At 40.3% G+C, this 21,026-nt stretch overlaps 1 protein-coding gene across 13 annotated transcripts in view; it reads right to left on the bottom strand.

Annotated features, from left to right (window-relative positions):
* The window catches only part of TRIP12 (thyroid hormone receptor interactor 12), a 142,401-nt gene that overhangs the window by 65,163 nt on the left and 56,212 nt on the right, over nucleotides 1–21,026 (bottom strand). For all 13 annotated transcript variants that reach the window (XM_056122040.1, XM_056122046.1, XM_056122035.1 and 10 more), the window contains 2 exons: nucleotides 9,340–9,445; nucleotides 6,100–6,236 (listed from right to left, as the gene is read on the bottom strand). In XM_056122040.1, coding sequence (XP_055978015.1) covers nucleotides 6,100–6,236; nucleotides 9,340–9,445 — 243 coding nt within the window. The remainder of the gene's footprint in view (nucleotides 1–6,099; nucleotides 6,237–9,339; nucleotides 9,446–21,026) is intronic.

Here is a 21,026-nt window from a genome sequence, read left to right on the forward strand (position 1 = left end):
CGGGCTCTCCGAGAGGGGCGGAGGAATCGAACTTGGGTCGGCCATGTTGGCTACGTGCAAGGCAAACGCCCTACCGCTGTGCTATCGCTCAAAAAAAAACAAAAAACAATGACTGTGAACACATGAAGAACTCAGATTCAAGGGGGATCTACTACTCCAAACACTATGACCAATAAACTGAATCTAAGCAGACAAAAGTTGATTCTATAATGAATCTGACCAGAAGCAAAAAATGATATTCTTGCAAACCTAGAGATTTTACAACAGCAAAATTTTCCTCCTCTCAGTGTCTCAAGTCCCAAAGCATTTTCTTAACACAGATGACTTTAGGTTTACATATGACCACATAAAACACAGTACATTAAGTAATATACACAGGACAGATGGCAGAATGTAAATAAGGCATAGTATTTTTGCTTTTGTTAAGAGGAACATGGATCACACATGTGAATTTGAAGAGTTTTTCTGGAGATGCCAACGTATCTGTCATCGACTACTTTCCCAATAACCTTTTCAAGCATTTTCTATTGTTTCACAATTATTTTTAAAAAATTCATTGGAAAATACACAATTTAGAACAGGAGTCAGCAAGCTGAATAGGCCAAATCCAACTCAGAACACAAATATTTTGTAAATAAAATTCCCCAAGTTTCCTAAGCACAGAGCCAAGACCTATTCATTTCTCGTGGACATTCTGGCTATTTTTATTCTATAATCATGCACTTGAGTAGTTCCAATAAAGCCTGTATACAACCTAAAACATAAATTCTCTGGTACTTCACAGAAAAAAATTCTCCATGGCTGACAGCGAATGGTGAAGAAAAAGTACAGAGATAATAATGAAACCAACAGTTGCTGCATCATTAGGTGGCATTTATTGTGCTTACTCTAAGCAGTCTGCTTCTCCAACTACACAAAATTATAAACTTCATCAAGCACGAGAGGAAATGTGGAATTTTCAGCGTCCTTGCCAAAGGTCAGACAGCTAACAGATCAAAGATTTTTAAACCTGTCTGACTTCATGGGCTATATTCAACTTCTTAAAAATAATCTTTAACATTAAATATTTAATGCATGGATGGCTGGTTCTTTAAACTATAAAGAAAACTAACAAACATTCTTAGCAGAGCCTAAATTTGTCAGATTTTGCTCAGGAGACTATTTAACTTGCTTTAAACTGCTTCCAATTACTTCGGTGAAAGAGTTTTGTTTGACAAAATAGTTAGGTTTTAAAAGCACACTCTGTAACCACATTTTTAGAACAGGGAGGGGGGAGGGCGACCTCATAAAGCAACATAGACTTTTGTTGGCTTTATTTTAAAGCCTGTCTACCACAAGAACTGCTGAGTTTACTAATTTACACATCTACACATTATGACAAAGGTTTAACTTTAGGTGCCGGGGTCATAGTACACCAGGTAGTGTACTGCCTTTTCACACAGTTTATCTAGTTCAACCACTGGCACACCGGATGGTCCCAACTCCGACCAGGAATGACCCCTGAGTGCAGAGCCAGGATTAAGCCCTGAGCACCATCAGGTATGGTTGAGAACACCAGTAGTAGTAGCAGTTGTCATAATAATAATAATAATAATAACAATAATAATAATAATAAGAAGAAGAAGAAGAATGGTTTAATATTAAGTTACATCTCAAGGGCCAGAAAGAAGGCTCATGGTTCATGCGTACAGAAACCCCAAGTTAAGTCCCTGACACTGCATTACTCTCCTGTGCTGCCAAACATAAGCCTAAGAACTAACATAATAAAACTAAAATACATCTTACATCTATTTATTCTGACTTACATAAAAATAAATTGCACTGCTAAAAAAAAACCAAGATATAAAACGTGTAAAAGCATACCATTTAAATTTATTGTATGGGTTGGAAAGACAGTACCAGAGGTAGTAAGACCCTAAGCAGAGCTGATCTGAATCCACAGAACCATAAACAGCTCCCTGAGCACCAACAAGGGGTCACTCCTGAACACAGAACTAGGAACACCCTTGTGTACTGCCAGGGGTCACTCCCCTGCCTTCTCCAGCCCCCGGATCCCCTGCCAGAGCTATAAAAACTATTTTAATAATGTCCCAACCCTAAGACAGACAAAAAAAATCATTGTAAGAAAATGCAAGGCCAATACTTTTCTTAAATTTGTGTTAGAGTTCTTTTGGGGACAAAAACCAGCTCAGATTCCAAGATAAACATCTTTTACCAACCTTTAGATGGTACTGATGAAACATATGGATGGGGTCATTTCCTTCGAGTTTTACGAAACAGATCAACTAGTCTTGCCAATGGATGATTGCTGCATTTTAAACAAGGTCAAGCTGGTAAGGAATAGCCATCAGTTCACTGAGGTCAATGATGATGTTAATTTTAAAATTTTATTTTAAGCTCTGGGGTTTACAGAACAGTTATTGGTCTTGTTTAATGCACAGAACTCCCAGCACCACACCCTCTATCACTGTCCATTGTTCCCCTCCCTACCTACAGCCCCTTGTTAAGCTTCCTACTGAAACCAGTTCCCAGTTTTGCTGCCTTTGAAAGCTTGTCATTCCCCTTTCTTTATACTCCACGTATGAGGCAGATAATTCTCTGTGTCCCTCTCCTCTAACTTCACTCAGCATGCTATTCCCTAGACACATCCATGTAGCAGAAAACTGCATAATTTAATCTTTTCGTGAAGCCAAGAAGTGTTCATCATGTCTATGTACATAGTCTTTATGATTGTTTTCCTGATTTGGGCTATTGTGAATAGGGCTGCAATGGATCATATACGTGCAAATGTCTTTTCTGAATAGTTTTTGAGCTCCTGGGGTACATACCAAGAAGTAGAACTGCTGGGTCTTGCAGAAGCTCAATTCCTAGCGTTTTATTTGGGGGGGGAGGCTTGGGTCACATGCCCAGTGATGCTCAGGAGTTACACCTGGTTCTGCACTCAGGAATCACCCATGCTGGGGATGAAGCAGCACGCAAGGCAAACACTCTACCTGCTGTACTCCGGCCCTAGCCCCAATAACGGTGAAGTATCTGTATTATTTTCTCGAAAGGCTGGACCACTCCAACTACTCCACTTGACACTCTGAAAAAAAGTGAATGAGAGTCCCTTTTCTTCCCAAATTCATGCCAGCACTGGTTCTTTCTACTCTCTGTGATGTGTGCCAGTCTCACTGGTGTGAGGTGATGTCTCATTGTTTTGATTTGCGTCTCCCTGATCAGTGATGCAGAGCATTTTTTAGATACCTTTTGGACATCATGTACCTTTCTTGGTCTTTTCTGGAGGAAGTTTATTTTCATCTCTTTCCCCCATCTTTTGATGAGGTTTTGTACTACTCAAGTTCTACCAGTTACTAAGAAAATGTTTCTGAACAGGGTATTTTTTCAGTCATTGTTTATTTTGCAGTGCAGAGGCTTCTGGGTTTGATGTCAGCCTTTTTTTGTTTAAAAACTTCTTGTTTCACTTTGCTTGGTCAATGGCACTGAACCACTCTAAAGATGCCTATACATCCAATGTCCTGTTTTCCTCAATACAATTCGTTGCGTCAGCTCTGACACACTGAAGTCTATCATCTATTTTGGCTTTGTGCATGGTGTCAGAAGGGGTTTAATCTCATTTTTTGGCATATGAGTAACCAGTTTTGCCAACATCGTTTGTTGAGGAGGTTCTCCTTCCTCCACCTCACACTATTTCACCCGTCAAAAATTTTCAAAGTAATCCCTAATGATCCTGTTTTTTTTTTCAAATCTTTCCCTCACCCCCCAACGTCCCACTTATTTCTATACTCAATTCATTTCAGTTCTCTTTTCTTGTTCTTTTCGTGTCTTATTTTTCTCTCTAACTGATGGTACCCTGAACTTCTGTCTGTTGTTACACCCTTTCTTTCATTTCTAGTTTGGTTTACAAAGGCTTTCTCTCATTCTATGCAAGAGCTGTTTAGACAAGGATGAAACTTCCATGGGTGACATGCCCAGATCTGCCCCCAAAGGAATATGACAATCAAGAAAAATCTTTTGTTTAAACAAGTGTCTCTCTTATCTAGTTACATCACCAAAACAAAGGCTGCTTTTCCTTCCTCTCTGTTCTTACCTCTTTATCACTTTTTATATTTACTAGACTTTATCCACACAATAAAGGGGTGAAACAAATATGCTGAAGTTCAAAACTAAAGAGATTTTACACTCTTAATGGCAATGTGGGGCATGCGACATTTCAATTATCAACAAACTTACTAAGTGGCACTGGGAAATTCTAGGTGATATGACAAAGTGTTGCAGGATGGAGCAATGCTTTGGTATTTCTATGTGAATAAGGAAAAATGCTGTTATTAGTGACTCAACTAAAATAGGCCTCAAAGATCTGACTTCCAAATTAAAACTGGAAAAAATAAATTAAAAAAACCCTAAATACGCAAACTTGCAAGTAATGCTTAAGAGAGAGTAAGCTGCCTTTTCTTTGGTGCACAGGATGCAAGGCAAGCTGCTCTCTGCTTGCCGCAGTCTCCGGACACCAACACCTACAAACTTTTATTATATAAAGCTAGTAATTCCCTTAGAACAGATGTACTGAGCTGGTAGCATTCCTATAGGATCAAAGAGAACCTCTAGACTTGATCTTCTTAGGTAAATATCTTGCACACCCCTCCCTTCGAGGGCAGTTCCCAGAGATGAAATACAGTGGCTGTGGGAAGCACAGGAAGCTTAAAAACCCTGGATTGCAAGGTCATGCATCCTGCTCTGTAACCACTGGGTGTTTTTAGTTTCTCCTCGTAAAATGAAGATAACAGTACTTAGACCATAGCCAGCTGTTCTGAATATTAAATGAGAATGAATAAAGTGCTTAATACTGGGTCTAAAATAACACGCACACGCAATAAACATTAGCTATTATAACTAAATGAGCAGACTTAATAACACACTCTGTAGCTCAATTTCTGTCATCCACCGGGAATGGTCCCACTTGTATATTCAGACTTGAAATAAGCATAAAACTGAGGAGAGGCTTGAGTGTCTCCTGTAAAGAGCTTTAGTGAGTAGGATGTGCAAAGGCCTTCCTCATTCCGCAAATCTACCATTTAGCCTTTCAGGAGAACAAGGCTCTCCATACCCACACAGAAACTGAAAGTTTATCAGGCAATTTACTCATTTAACAAAGCTAGGTACGGTTGGTGGCAAAAATGTTAAGTAAGCTAAACAGAAAACAAACTGTCATGAGCCAGTCATGAGTTTAAAAAAACAATAACCAGGAAACTAGGGACATACAATCAAGCATAGGCATTAAAAACAAAACCTAGCACAAACAGTAATAAGAGTAAGAGCTTTGTTCAAAACACTTTGCATGCCTGACATTAAGCCTATTCCTAACACTGGACTGTCCAGACTTAGGCAACTTGTAGGCGTCATGCACAATGATGAATTACAACATTTGTTTTCATTTTTGTAAATTGTTTGGGTAGTCACACCAGGTATTCTTGGGGATCGAAGCAGGGTTATGCCTGTAAAACATTCACCACGATCTTTGAGTCATCTCCTTGGCCCAATCAATGGAGAACTATTACATATGCTAAATCAATGATGCTTAAACAGACAGATTCACCTTTCAAAAAAAAAAGATTTTGGCTTTCGGATTTGGGCATTTTAATACCACACTAAACAAATTCAATGAATTAAAAATATATACTATAAAGTCTTGTCTCTGTAGTGACCACAGTGAATTTCTGACCTTTTCTATCACATTCACATTCCTATTAAAGACATTTATGACTTGTAAAATACAAAGATGCATTTTAGGGCTGAGAAGTGCAAATCTAGTTAAAACAGAGAAGGAACTACTATGAGAATGACAGCTGGAAATGAACACTGTGGACAAAAATGAGAGCTGAAAGAAGTCAAGTGGTATGCATGATACCTTTTCAACGGTATTGCAAACCTCAGTGCCAAGAAGAGAAAGGGCTGGGGGTAGAGGTAGGGAGAAAATTCCTGAAAAGGGGGGTGGGATGCAGAGAGAAGCGGAAAACTGGGGGCACCAGTAGGAATCACTGTGGATCTCAGTGATTCAGTAAATAATTTTTTTCAAAAGGAGGTTCCATCCAATCTTACCTGCTGCTCCCTGGGGAGTTTCGTCCGTCCGTGCAGCTGAAGGATTTACTGTCTCCTGGTTACTCTCAGGGTCTGCCATTTTCTCCTGTCGACGAGCTTCCGCTGTTCCTCTCTTGCCCAGGCCAGAGCCTCGCCGACTACAACAGAAAAATGTCATCATAAACAGCACTACCAGAGACCAGGAACAACGTCCTCACAGCACAAAGCTCCAATGCATGGAACACAAAGCCAGTTTCTTTTTACATTAAAAAAAAAAAATCGATGCAGATAATCACTATGCATTAACAAACAAGACTTTGTATATATAAAATTCTAGCAAGTTTTATCACATTCATAATAAAAAGCTTTTGTGTTGTGTTGCTACGAGTTGGGGCCACCCTTACAGATAAAACAGATTTTGTGATCTTCTACAACAGATTATTTAAATAGATTTCTATTTCCAAATCAGATAATGGACCAAAATTAAGATGTTTAGACTGATCTTTGATAATGGGGTCAAAAAAAAGAAGAGTAAGATGGTAGAAATTGTCTTCACCCAAGCTCTAGATTACTTAAATCGGTAATTACAAGTCACATTCATGCCATCATTGAATAAAGAAAACTAAATGTTCAAGACATACAAACAGAAAATACATCTGGAAAGACACTTGTTTTGAACAAAGATACAACAAAATATATGGGGAAAATGACTGAGAATTCATTTCTTATTAACTACACTTCTATCAATAAGCTTTCTATTTAACAGTGAAGTCAGTAAGCAAATCAGATTAAAATGAAAAACTACCCCCAAATCATACAACTTGATAGTGTCAGTTACCCACATTACTTCAGAGAAAGTATAGCTCTACAAATGTCTAAACTTAAGTCAAACTACAAGGAAAATGGGCTGGAGTGATAGCACAGCCAGTAGGGTGTTTGCCTTGCACACAGCCGACACGGCCAACCCGAGTTCGATTCCTCTGCCCCTCTTGGAGAGCCCAGCAAGCTACCAAGAGTATCTCGCCCGCATGGCAAAGCCTGGCAAGCTCCCCGTGATATATTCAATATGCCAAACACATTAATTACGAGTCTCAAAATGAAGATGTTACTGGGGCCGCTCAAGCAAATCCACGAACAACAGGAGGACAGTGACAGTGACAAGGAAACTGGATAAATAACAAAAAAGTCATTTTCTTATGACTTAGTAATGGCCTAAGTGACATGTAAGTTCTGAAAGTTCTTTAAAACAAGAATTTTGTCTTTTAATTAGTAAAAATTGCACCCTGAATAGGGGTTTGCTTTGTCAGTTATCCTAATAGTCATTCCACACCCAATCTTCTAGTTACAACTATGCCATTTAATTCACTTATTTAAAAATTAGTTCACTTATGTAATACTAAATAGACTTGTGACACACATATTGCTGAACACACTGGTGTCTGCCCTCAAGATGTTAGTCTAAAAGACACTTGTGGTGAACTATCAAGACACTGAAGTTTTGAAAAGTTTCTACTTTTTCAGGAAAAGCTGGGGATAAAGAACATTTCAAGCAGGTTAAGATTAGACAGCTTCCTCACAGAAAGACTGGATATCGCATGTCATTTCACATACACAAAGTGGTAAAATGGGAAAACAAGGCTGCAGAGAAAGAACACAGAGATTATTTCACCAAGTTACCTAAATTACACACATAGCTCAAAATTAATTTTCAACCAGTTTGTAACTCAGGTTATAAGGTGTGAGGCAAACAAACTTCTAAACCAGCCAGGCTGAGCACCAAGCTTCGAAGGACAAAGGTCATTGTAAAAGTAATGCAAGAATCTTAAAAGCAAAAGTATATTCACTTCTTATCTTTTTTTCAGATTGAGGTAATGGTTTTAACAGTTTAGAGTAGCTTCAATTCTCTTCCAATGTATGTGACAAACCAATGTACCATCAAAGCACTGGTATTTCACCAACACTGTCCACTGGATCCCCCCATCCTGTCATCTTCTCCCCTCCATAACTAGAAACATTTGAAACAACCACACAGAATGACAAATAGCCACAAAAATTTATAGGCTATGACTCATTCTGATTCCCTAGGTCCCTGTTAAAACTCAAAACAATCTGGGGATGGAGCACTAGTTCAGCGGGGAGTGCGTTTGCCTTGCATGCGGCCGCCCTGGGTTTGATCCCCAGCATCCCATAAGGTCCCCTGAGCACCTCCAGGGGTAATTCCTGAGTGCCGGAGTGCAGAGCCAGGAGTAAGTGCTGAGCATCACTGGGTGTGAAATCAAAAAGCCAAAAACAAAATAACCCAAATAAAACCACTCTCAAAACAATCTAACATTTGAGAAAAACCAGAAATGTTCAAAGTATTTGTTTCTTTTCCACCCTTTCTCATTTCCTCATCATCAAAGTAAGGGCCTCAAACATGCAGGATAGAGCTCTGACACTGAGCTGTATCAGAGGCCCTGGGGATATTTATTGGGGAAAATGAAAGAAGGGAAAGGTGTACATAGCTGTGAATAATTAGCAATTACAAGGGTATTGCTAAGTAAGTAATCAGCAAGGTAAGTTAAATCTAAGAGGAAATTCCAGATTCTAAACTAGTAAGAATATGTGAAATAATAAACAGTTCAAAAGTAGTTGGTTTACTCAAAGTGAGATCAACCAGATGACAACTATTGGAAGAAACGCCAATTAAGATATAGGAACTTGAGATGTGAAAGCAAATTTCAAAACCTACATTTCTTCTTGAGGGAAAGGTGAGAATACAACATGAAAATTAGCTACATTGCTCCCTTTCACCCATAGAATTCAGAACTGGTGCCAAAATTAAAAACAAAACTAATTAGGCAACATTATAGTCATGAGAACAGGCTCCTTTTTGGTCCGCCTACTGGGAAATTTAGCCTTTAACAGATAAACCAAGTCTACATAAAGTTGCTCAACTGATTCATTTCTCAGGCTGGAGTTCTGGACGTAACCAAACACTCAATTGGCGGTGATTTAAGAATATGAAAACAATGTAGCATCACAAGCGCAGAATAGAAAGTATTTTCACCCAAAATAGCATGACTAACACTTTGCAAAAGACAAATATTGGTAAAATATTTGTGCGGGGGGGGGGGGGGGGATTACAAAAATTCTATCACTAGATGCACAAAAAGTCTTTCTCAATAACTTACAGTTAAGAGTTTTAGTGCAAGATGACAACATCTGAGAAAAACAAAATTATGAACTCATTATAAAATAGAAAAAAAACCCAATTACTACCTGGCACTAGCACAGGAGCCCGTGGTCTTTTGGCGTGTGCTCCGCCTTAAACTGGGGAGCTCAGCAGGTGGGGATTCACTGCGCTTCTTGGTCGATTTTCTTAAACCTGCAAGAGAGAAAGGCAAAAGGAAAATTTCAGAAGAGAAGGCACCATGAATTCAAGACTGTGAGGCTCTTCAAGTCAACGCTGGTCAAATATGCTTCCACCTCATTTCTAGCAGCCCGAAGGGTTATTCCAGTGTGTCTTTCCTTCGTCTATTCCCACCGAGGAAGTGAACACAGTGCTTGGAGGCTGTCTTCACACTGAGTCCCAAACTTGATTCCAACTCTCCCCCATGAATGAAGATCCACTCCTCTCAGACCAGCCATTATCAACATTCCTATCACATTACGTCACTACTTCTGTCAAGACAAGATACTTTTGCAAGGGTGAGTGAGAAAGTAAGCTCACTGGGCTGAGCTCAAGCTTCGCATACCAGCACTGCATGGTCCTCTCTGAGCACAGGACAGACTAGGAAGCTAGCTTAATAGTCTTGCAAGTAACAGTATCAGAAATTACCATGAATCCAAAGAGATCATGCAACAGGTAGGGGGTTTGCCCTGTACACAGCTGACCCAGGGGTCCAATCCCCCGGCATCCCATATAGTCTCCCAAGACTCGTCAGGAATGATCTTTGAGCACAGAGCCAGGAGTAAAACCTCAACATTGCTGGCTGTGGCCCAAAAATCAAGAGTACAAGTAAGGAATTTCAAAACCCTTTGAGCTAGAAAAGCAGTGAAAGTCTGACAACTGTTTACATGAGGCCAACCCAGGAGTAATCCTGGCACCCTGTGGTCCTCCAGAACAGCCACCTGAGCACCACTGGGTCTGAGGAAACAAAAGAGAATGAGAAAGGGAGAGGGCAAGGGGTGGGGAGAGGAAGGAAGGAAGGGAAGGAAGAAGGGAGGAAGGGGAAGAGGAGAGATTCAAAAATTCTTTGTTTCAGAAAATACTAGATTCTTCTTATTTTTCCATCTGGCTGAATAAGAGTAGACTAAAAAAAATAGCGGAGAATGAGGAATAACACCCTGAATAAACATCACGATACATACTACAATTTGTCACTAACACTTCAATATTACTTCACATGATGCGAACATGTCTTGTGGTTGAGGAAATGTTTGGTAAAACAGCTGGAGAACAAGTTCTGGACCTTAGAAGCCCATCTAGCACCACAAGGTCCCCAAACACCAGAGGGTGCAGCTCCCAATAAAATAATAGCACAACTCTGCACACACTAGGATAAACAGAGCACAAATTTTGCTGGATTTGGTAATACTCAAAACAATCAAGGCAGAGAGGTAACCCAAAGGTTGTGCACGCTCTTTGCACGTAGGAGACCTAAGTTTGACCCCTGAAATCTACAAGGTCCCAGTCCCCCCAAGCACCATCAGGAGTGACCCCTGAGCGCAGGAGCATTACTGAACCAATAATAAAAATTAAAAATAGATAAAACTAAGTAGCTTAAAGCATTGTGATAGGTTACTACTATTATTACTAACTTCAGGTAACAATGTAATTTTGACCAAACGTTTTAAAGACTTTTGTACAGTAAAGCTTTGATGTTTAACTTTCTCTTCAAATTTTTACATAAAAATAAACATATATATATAAAAATATTTGCTACGGTGTTATCAGGAATAATAATCTAGAGTTCAGTGAATTTGACAAAATATATTCACTCCTACAATCAACAATAGTAATCACTCAGTACAGAAGTTAAGGCACTTCCATGGTTCAATCTCCACATAGCACCATACCTGGTCTCCAAACACACCCAGAGTGACCCCTGAGTACTGCTAGAGTGGACTCAATCCTTTTTTTTTTTTCAAAAAAAATTAGACAGATTTTTCACAGTAAGGAATTCCTTTATGCCAGGGATATACTTGGTGCCAAGAGCACTTTCCTCGCAAATGAGGCCATGGGTTTGACCCCCTGGTACCACAAAATGATAGAATTTATAAAACGAGTTCTTCCCTACCTCTCACATTTATAGCCCTCTGCTGCATTTTAGGCTTCTGGGCAACCCAAATAAATATAGGCATCCAACCTACTTAAGAATGTCTGTAACTGTAATCCTAAATCGTAAGTGGAGGTATCCACATTGTTATACATCAGTAATTAATTTCTTTTCTTTGCATTATTGTTCTGTATTGAGATTATACAAAAGTCTATCTATTCTATCCATTCCTAAGGAGGAAAATCAAAACAATAAAGTGGATAGGAAAAAATGTATTTATAAATGATGTCATAATCACACCACTATGAAAAAGAAGAAAATTAGGCTAATGGACTCTTACTCCTTCCTCTAACTTTACACAGAAACAAGTTTTCTTTTGGGGGAGGTTAGGGCTTTGGGGATGGCTGACAGGGGTGGCGGAGCATGACAATGGGCGAAACTCAGGTCCCACTCCTGGCGGTGCTTTGGGAACCATGACAAGTTAGGGGTAAAACTTAGGGCTCTCCATGAAAGCAAGACTTTTTCCTAAGCCCACTTGTCCAGAAGTTTAGATGAGAAACAAGACTAGCAAAACAAAACTCCACTTGAAAAAGTGATGAGGACAATTCACATATTGCCAAGATTAGTAATTAGTGACTCAAACCTTTAAGAATCATAGAAATTCTTGGATGAATGATTTTGACAGAATTCTAAAACAATCCTAAGGTGGCAAATGCCATGTTTTCTAGGAAAAAAGTTAAAGTTGAAGTAATTTGGCAGATCAAGGACTGACTGCTACAAGAAAATGGGGATGGGTTAAACCTTTCAGCCATTAAAAAAAAAAAACCCTGACAAAACTAGAACACGCTATCTTCATGACTTTTGAGTAGCAAATAACTTTTTCAAAGTCCTTCCATGTATGAAAGTTATGATTCCTGTTTTCCAGATGTAAGAAATTCTGTTATAAGACACTTAACCCGGTCAACCACACTAAGCTGTCTGCAGTTAGGCTACTATGCTTCTTCGACATGCTTCTGGCAAAAAAGCCTTTAAATTCTGGTAAAACTGGATTAGAAAGTTGTCAACTCTCCATACAAAAACAGCCATTTATTTTTGTAGTTCCCATGCAACATGCAGGTGAAATAAAGTTTTTTCAATAGGGGAGGAAACATAGCTAGTAAAAAACCACAACCATCTGAAAGCAATGAGAACACATGTACAAAGACTGAACACAACACTTTCCAAGGCTCTGCATGCAAATCAGCACAACTGCATCACCATTTCTGAGGACACTGAGTAGTAAGAAGGTATGTCTGGTCACATCTTGGGGGTGGGGACACAGGGGGTTTCGGTCCCTCCCAGTGGTTTGCAAGGCAAGTGCCTAGCTCCTACATGATGCACCTCTTCAGTCCAAGTAAATATATTCTTACCTGAAAGTCTTTTCATAATAAAGTGCAATAAAGATGGAAGCGTATTACTTTCTAAACTTTCCTGTATTAGACTACACAAATTTGTCCCTAAAAATGTATTCCTTTAGTCTCTTTGAATATTGGGGGAAAAAACGGTAGTTATTCTCTTAAAAGTCCCAATTGAGGGCTGAAGAGATAGCATATCCGCAAGGAATAGCAGTCTTTGCATGCAGGAGGCCCGGGTTCTATCCCTGGCATTACCTGATCCCCTGATCGGCAGAGTCTGGCGAACTCCCCACGGCGAACTCCCCATGGCGTACCCAATATGCCAAATACCAGTAACAATGATGGGTCTCATTCTCCTAAAGAGCCTTGAATATAATCTCAGGGCTAGGATGAAGGAGACTACTGGGACCTGCTCTCGAGGCAATCGACGAATAACCTGATCCCCTAAGTACCAACCCCCAAGCACTGAGCAGGGAGCACTTCTTAAGAGCTGCTGGCTGTGGCCTTCAAACAATAGAAAATCCAAACTGATTTGTTCTTTATGTAAAAAGGTTAAATCTTAGAATTTGTTTTATTTGAAACAAGTATTTCAAACCAAAACTAGTTTTTCAAAATTCTGAACTTCCTAAAAGTAATCCTCCTATAAAGTGTAACTTGTGAAATGTGAATCTCTTGTGTGATAAACATATCGCTTATAAGCGACCAACAGACTGGAGGGTCTTTTACTCAATCATGCCAGCTTAACTCCGTAAAAAATGGCCAAAATTTTCCTGGATGCTTTACGATTTTTCTTTTTTATTTAAATCACCAAGGTAAAAAAACACCCAAGACTGGGGAGGACTGGTTGTCATGCTCAGTTTTGTCAAGTTTTGTCATATCAAGGGGGCCAGAGAGATGGTACAATGGGTAAGCCTTACACATGGCTGACCCCGGCTCAACATCACCAAGCACTGCCAGGAGTAAGCCCTGAACAAAGCCAGGTGCGGCTCAAAAACAAAATAAAATAAAAAGTAGCAATAGAGAGCTGTCTCGCATTATTTAGTTCTTACAAGATTTGCAATAGACTTGCTAATCTTTGATATTGTGTACACACATATCAGACCCATGACTAAGACATCACCTCAGAAGACACAAAGTCTGGGTGTTACAAAACCATCCTGACTCTCACTCAACAGTATAAGCATGCTTTTAAGATGCACAATAAGGGACTGGAAGGATAGCACAGCGGGTAAGACATTTGCCTTTCACTGGGTCAACCGAGTTCGATTCCCAGCATCCCATATGGTTGGTCCCCTGAGCACCGCCAGGAGCAATTCCTGAGTGCAAAGCCAGGAGTGACCCCTGTGCATCACTGGGTGTGACCCAAAAAGCAAAAAAACAAACAAACAAACAAAGATTCACAATAAAGCCCACATTTTCCCTTGACCTGGCTTGTTTCTATGTTTCTTTGCTGATTTCCGCCCTATAGATGCTCCCGTTATCTCCTGAACCTGTAATTCTCTCTCTCCTCTCGTCTAAGTAAGTTTCAATAAAAACGGCCTTGCTCTACCATTTCGCCTCTTCCTGAAATTCTTTACTGAGAGGGAAAAGAGATGGACCCAAAATGCTTGTGCTGACTTAGTATCTAGGCCAGGAATTCCCTGGAAGCTGGGAGCCAACAGGGCTGGAGCAGAGAGGTGGAAACTTCAGTCTTCCTCAACCTCCCTCCTTTACTCCCCACTGTACGGAGCCATCAGCAACACAGGAATTGTTCTCTCCCGTTGTGAGACTCGGTGACTCACTCAGGGTTTAACATTAAGCACATGATGTATGAAAACACTCCTTTGTGCTAAGAATCCAGATATACTACGGCCAAGGGGAGTGAGAGATAATAAAACGTTATGTGGGGAAAACAAGAAGGGAGTGTCCAATAACTGTTCACTTTCTGGGGGAGCAGCAGACTGTGTCCAACTCAATCCAGGTACATACATTTTATGTAACTTTTTTTCCCTTCCACTTTTTGGATCACCCCTGGAGATGCACAGGGGTTACTCCTGGCTCATGCACTCAGGAATTACCCCTGGCAGTGCCCAGGGGGCCCATATGAGATGCTGGGAATCAAACCCAGGTCGGTCGCGTGCAAGGCAAATGCCCTACCCGCTGTCCTATCACTCCAGCCCCATTTTATGTAACTTTTAAAAACTAAAACCAGCCCAAAAACACGGGTGTATGGCCACACACAGCACCAGGACTACCTGCTTCAGCGTGACTGAGCACTAGGGTCCCTTCTGCCAATAGAAGTCTTATTTAAGGTGCTGGAGAGAAACTGTAGCGAGTTAAGACCATTATCTCCCATGCAGAGGACCCAGGTTCAATCCCAAAAATAAACAAAAGAACAGCAAAGGAAGTAAGTATGTAACAAGTATGTGGTAAGGCAAGTCAAAAACATTTACCGGCTGATCATTTACAGGAAAATGTTTGCTGACCTATAAACTTTCAAGAGAACAGGAAGACTTAAACACTCAAGTAGATTTGAAAATCAAAGTGAAAAAAAAATTTTTTAAACCATCCTAAACAGCAACAAAAAGCCCTTAATAAAATTTTGAAAAACAAGGGAGCACTAGGGAGACATTTATGTATTTTAAGGGAAATGTCAGAATAAACAACCCTTTTGGCTTTTATTTTGGGGAGTCTGGGAGCCACACCTGGCAGAGCTCAAAGCTATTCCTGGGGAGATTTCTGCTGAGAGGTCCCTCCTGGTGGTGTCTGGGGGGCTCTGAGGTCCTAGGGACTAAACGGGCTGGCCTTGTGCACAGCAAATTTCCTAACCTCTACACAGTTTCCCCATCCCACTACGTGAGAATTTTCTTTTCTCTCTTTTGGGCCACACCAGGCAGTGCTCAGGGGTCCATATAGGACGTTGAGCACTGAAACCGGGTTGACGGCATGCGAGGCCACTGTACTTACTGCTCAGGTTCCCTTAAATCACTATTTTGGAGAAATGTAGCCAGTGACCTAACAAGGAAAAAACTGTAACAATAATCCACAGCCACACAAAAACCTTTGAATAACATATAAATGACATATAAATAACATATAAATTGAGAATACATTAAGATATATCCATATAAGGTCATTAAAAATATACTTATACTGGGGGGGGAGTGAGTTAATGAGTTTTTAGGCAAATTATCCTAACCGAAACACAGACTACCTCAGTCTGGTATGGTGAGAGTGATTGTGAACAATGTGTATCAAGTGTCTAAGTATAAAGACTGGTTAATAGCAGGCACTCAAAAAACAAAACGCCTATTGTCAGAGAGAGCTCCTACCTCTGAAAAAGTGCTTACTCAATGAAAACTGTCTTCTGGGTGAAGACAGTACAGTGAACACACAGGTAAATACATCCTCTTATGAAATTCCACCCCAAGCAGCATTAGGAATTTCTGAGGCAAAAACCTGAAAGAGTGGGAATAATTAATATAACTACTAATGCAAGACAGTGAATGATGAATAGCAGAAGTTCACTGGAAAGTCCAGAAAACAAGCTGACACTACAGATTCCCACACAAAGGCTCAGGTACCTTTGGACAAACTGAAGACTCACTGAAGTAGCCAGATCTTCAAATCCTCTCCCCCATTTCGTACAAATGGCTAACTGCTCCCAACTTTACCTGACCCAGCGAAAGAAAGCATATGAAAAGTAGGAAGAAATTCTCAAAACTAGACAGCAACAACTAGGTGCCCCCTACCAAATAGCGAGGTCAGAGTGTAGCATTGAGGTGTATTTGGGGCAGGGTAGAGAGGTTCTTTTTGGGTCACACCCCATGACACTTAGGGCTTACTCCTGGCGGTGTTCAGGGGACCTTATGGGGTGCCAGGGACCAAACTCAGACCAGCAGGCTGCATGGTAAACGACTTTCCCGCTCCACTATGGCTCTGGCCCCTAGTGCTGAGGTTCAAACCGACAGTCCATCCTATACAACCTCTTTCCTCTAGGCCTCTTCTCGTGCTTGGCTCCCGAAACTCCAGCAGTTAGGTCTTCATCTCGAGGCAAGAGTTTGACAATCATTCCTGTGGAATTTTACCAGCCAAAGAAAAAAGATCTAAAAATAATGATAGAGGAAGTTTCGTAATGAATTGCCTAATACAATCAGAGTGAAACTGAGTCAAACCTCCTCTGTGTTATTTGTGTTCAGAGTTCACAAATAAATAAGATTGTTGGCTTCCCCACACACACTCACCTCAACAGGAGACAAGCAAGACTCATAAAATCTTAACTTTCTACTACAAAACTAAAGCAACTAAGTGCAAGCAAGCAAACTATGCCCTCGAAAGGAGAAATATATCCGTGAAGAAAACAAACCAAAATAAAACTTCTTTCAAAAAAAAAAAAGAGGGGAAAAATCCTTAAGAAGACTGGAAGTGGCGCTGTGGGTAGGGCGTTTGCCTTGCATGCGGTCAACCCAGGTTCGATTTCCAGCATCCCATATGGTCCCCTGAGCACCGTCAGGAGTAACTCCTGAGTGCATGAGCCAGGAATAGCCCCTGTGCAATGCCAGTTGTGAAAAGGGGGGGGAAAAAAAAAAGATTGGAAGTCGCTAAAGAAACCTATCAACAAGTGGGGGGGGGGGGGAGAGAAAAAAAGCAACTATCAAAACATTCCAAGACAATAACCACAAATAAGAAAATCAAGAAAGAAAAAAGAAAGGAGAATAAGACAACTGTCTCAGCTGGCTGGCTAACATGTCAAAATAAGACTGCGGGTGCGGGGCCTAAGTATTGGAGAAAACTCACAGGAAACCAGGGTAGGTGGTCCCCGAAAAGGAATGCTATCAAGTCCACAAGTAGGACATTGTGAAGATGTTTCTAAATCACAGGTTTCCGTTTCCAGTAGAACAATTATGCATGCAACAGGTCAGAAATTAGAATGCGTCCACTAATGGAAGCTAAGAGGACAAAGTTCCGCCTACTTCTAAAGGATCAGAATTATGGATTACAGAAATGTAGTCAGTGACCTAACAAAGAAATAACTCTTTACAATAATCCGCAGCCACATAAAAACTTTTGAATAACATCATGAATGACCATTAATTGGGAATGCGTTAAGATATATCCATATAAGGTCTGGTCTCCAAGTCAGAGCTCTGTAAACAATCTGGCTAAACAACTGTCAAGGTAGCATATTTTCAGACTCTCAAAATCTGAAATACAAGTTTTCCTTTTGAGTGATGAATACTTTTTATTAGAAAGCACGGAAGACATGTTTCACCAAGAAGAAATAGTAAACCAAGAAAGCCTACAGTAGGGTGTGCCAACAAAACCCCAACTGAATAGAAGATGGAAGAAAACACTGTGGCAAGAAGCAGTGTAAACAGGGATAAAGAGCAGTTAGTTGGGGGCCTCCTGCTTTCAAGAAAAGAAAAATGAAACAGATGTAACAGCTTGAGACAGACTTAGACCATCAGTAAACACTTGGTGTTGAGTGACAGGTTCATCGAAAAGGAAATTAACAAAAATGTTCAGAGAAAACTTCAGTGCAGGATACATTTCTTCAGTGGCTTGGTCTACAGAGCACAAATGAGCAACCTAAAGATATGCATTTGGTGGGTCGAAGTGGAAGGGTAAATCTTCAAAAAAGCATGCAAACAGGACTCAAAATTAAATACACAATAGGTATATGACCTTATACTTTATGCATATAAAGTATACCTGAAATCTAAAACAGAAGACAATTGGTAAAAGCAATGTGACAGAACACTGCAGTTGTATAATGACTCTTACATAACTTGACTTTTAACTGCATATGAGCAGTAAGTAGTAAGTAGCAAAAAAAACTTGAGTTTTGATGTTTGTTTCTGATCACTGGTTTGGGGGTCAAACCCAGCAGTGTTCACAGGCTGCCTCCGGTTCTGCGCTCAGACATGAAACCTGGTCTCCAGGATGCAAAGCCTGTCCTCAGTCCCATTAGGCCATCTCTGTGGCCAACAAAAATTTTACAATAAGCTACACATAGTAAGAAAATAATCCTCAGTACTACAATGAAGTGATTTTGCATTTTTCTCTTTTGTAATGTTATGGATTTTTTTCATTTTCCTGATGTATTTTAGAATCAAGAGTCTCGTTCGTTATCGGAATTAATCAGACAAATCGCAATAGCACGGTGGTAGGGCGTTTGCCTTGAGCGCAGCCAGCCTGGCCAAGCCAGGTTCGATTCTTCTGCCCCTCTCGGAGAGCCGGGCAAGCTACCCCTGACGTATTCAATATGCCAAACACAGTAACAACAACAAGTCTCAAAATGGAGACGTTACTGGGTCCACTCAAGCAAATCGATGAACAATGAGAGGACAATGTATGTTTTGTTTGTATTTTAGAATCAGAAACATCAAAATCTATTACAGACTATAGAGGCATAAATATAAAACAACAAACCTGCCTTAGTAAACAAAAATGTATATAATGGTTGTTAAACATTTACAATTTAAAACACACAGGGGACAGAGATAGAGCATAGGGGTTACCATGCATACACACTGAGCTGATTCAAACAGCAGCAACCCAGGTTAACAGCCCTGAAGGTTCATAGGTGGGTGACAGAGGTGACCCCCAGTTTCACAGGGTCCACTAGCATTGAACTACTGGCCTGGATGGTTCAAAACCAGCCCATGGCCTTATAATACAAAAATTCAACACAGAATCCTCTTCCTTTATGGTCCTGGCTGAACTCTTTGTTCTGTTTTCAGGTCACACCCAGTAATGCTCAGAGATTATTCCTGGCTCTGAACTCAGGGAACCATATGGGATAAGCGGGCCACGTTGGTACTGTGCAAGTTAAATGCCTTACCCTTACCTGTTGGCCCATTCTTGCCTCACTTTTTTTTTCCTTTTTGGAAAAAAACAGTACACAGGGGTTCCTCCTGGCTCTGCAATGAGGAATTACTCCTGGTGGTGCTCGGGGGGACCATATGGGATACTGGGAATCGAACCCGGGTCGGGCACATGCAAAGCAAACACCCTACCTGCTGTACTACTGCTCCAGTCCCACTGCTTCACTCTTTAGACAGCAAAAAAATATTCAGTTATTTAAAACCAGTAGGGATGAGTATGCATACAAGATACAACTAAGTAAAATCAAGTACTTGACCTTTAAATTCTCTCTTATTCAACTAAATTTATGGGGGGGGGGAGGGCGATGGCAGGGATTAGGATGATTCTCAGCCAACAGGGCCAAAGGGCACAGTGCTGCTCAGGCCCTGAGGTGGGGCCCAGGGGCCACATTTAGCTCCATAATTGGGACCAGGTTGTACTATCTCACTAGCCTCACGACTCAACATTTTCTTCAAAAGTAAAAAAAAAATAAACATTTAAGAAATTTAAAGTTAAATTAAAAAAACACTAAAAATAAATAAAAACAGGGAAGTTTTCACTGAAACTTATTAAAACAAGGAAGTTTTAATTGAAACTTATTTGGAAAGATATAAGGGGAGAGAGAGGGAGGCAAGAGAGAGACAGGGACAAGAACGAGTTTGAAAAAGAACACAGGCTTCTCTAGAACGGAAAGAGGCAAGCAAAAACACATCCCAACAAGCAAGAGTGTTCAAGTGAGAACACAAGCTTGAAGAGCAAGGCCACAACCCAATTCTTGTTTTCTCTCGCCATGCTAGTGGTTCGCAGCGCCATGTCTCAGAAGTCCTCTAAACTAAGCACGATTGCCTTCCCAGAATTTGGCATCTGCGTTGTACTTGTCTATGTCGAATAATGACAGCAAGTGCATCCAAGCTTGAGTGTGAAACTCAAGCTGGAAATAAGTGTGGAACTATTGCTGACTATGCTAATATGTGCCCGGGATGCCACTTTAAATAATGGAGAGGAAACTGGACCTGCAAATAAACACAGCCGACTGGAAATATAATACCTTTAAATTTTACTATAAATAACAATCACCAAGTTCTGATCTGTTGCTGATATTTCTACGCAAGCCATCACCTACAGAACAAACTCTGTACTCGATTTATTTAGAAACTAACTTCATTTTTTTTCAACTTTACTTTTTTATGGTGACTGGGATTGAACAAGGAGTCTCACTGATGCAAACATTTTGTTCTACAACCCCAACCAAAGTAGCTTACATGCTGGGTACAAACTAATTTTTAACAAATTTGAGTTAAAATACTGTACAAAATACTTTTACAACTCAATTATACCCTTATATTATTTTACTAGCTTTACACTTATGCTATATAAATCAGAAGAATGCTTGCCTTAACATCACACAGCTAAAATAATTTCCTAATGGACTGTCACATAACAGGAT

The sequence above is a fragment of the Sorex fumeus genome, unplaced genomic scaffold (genome assembly GCF_029834395.1).
Source record: "Sorex fumeus unplaced genomic scaffold, SorFum_2.1 ptg000005l, whole genome shotgun sequence".
Lineage (NCBI taxonomy): Eukaryota > Metazoa > Chordata > Mammalia > Eulipotyphla > Soricidae > Sorex > Sorex fumeus.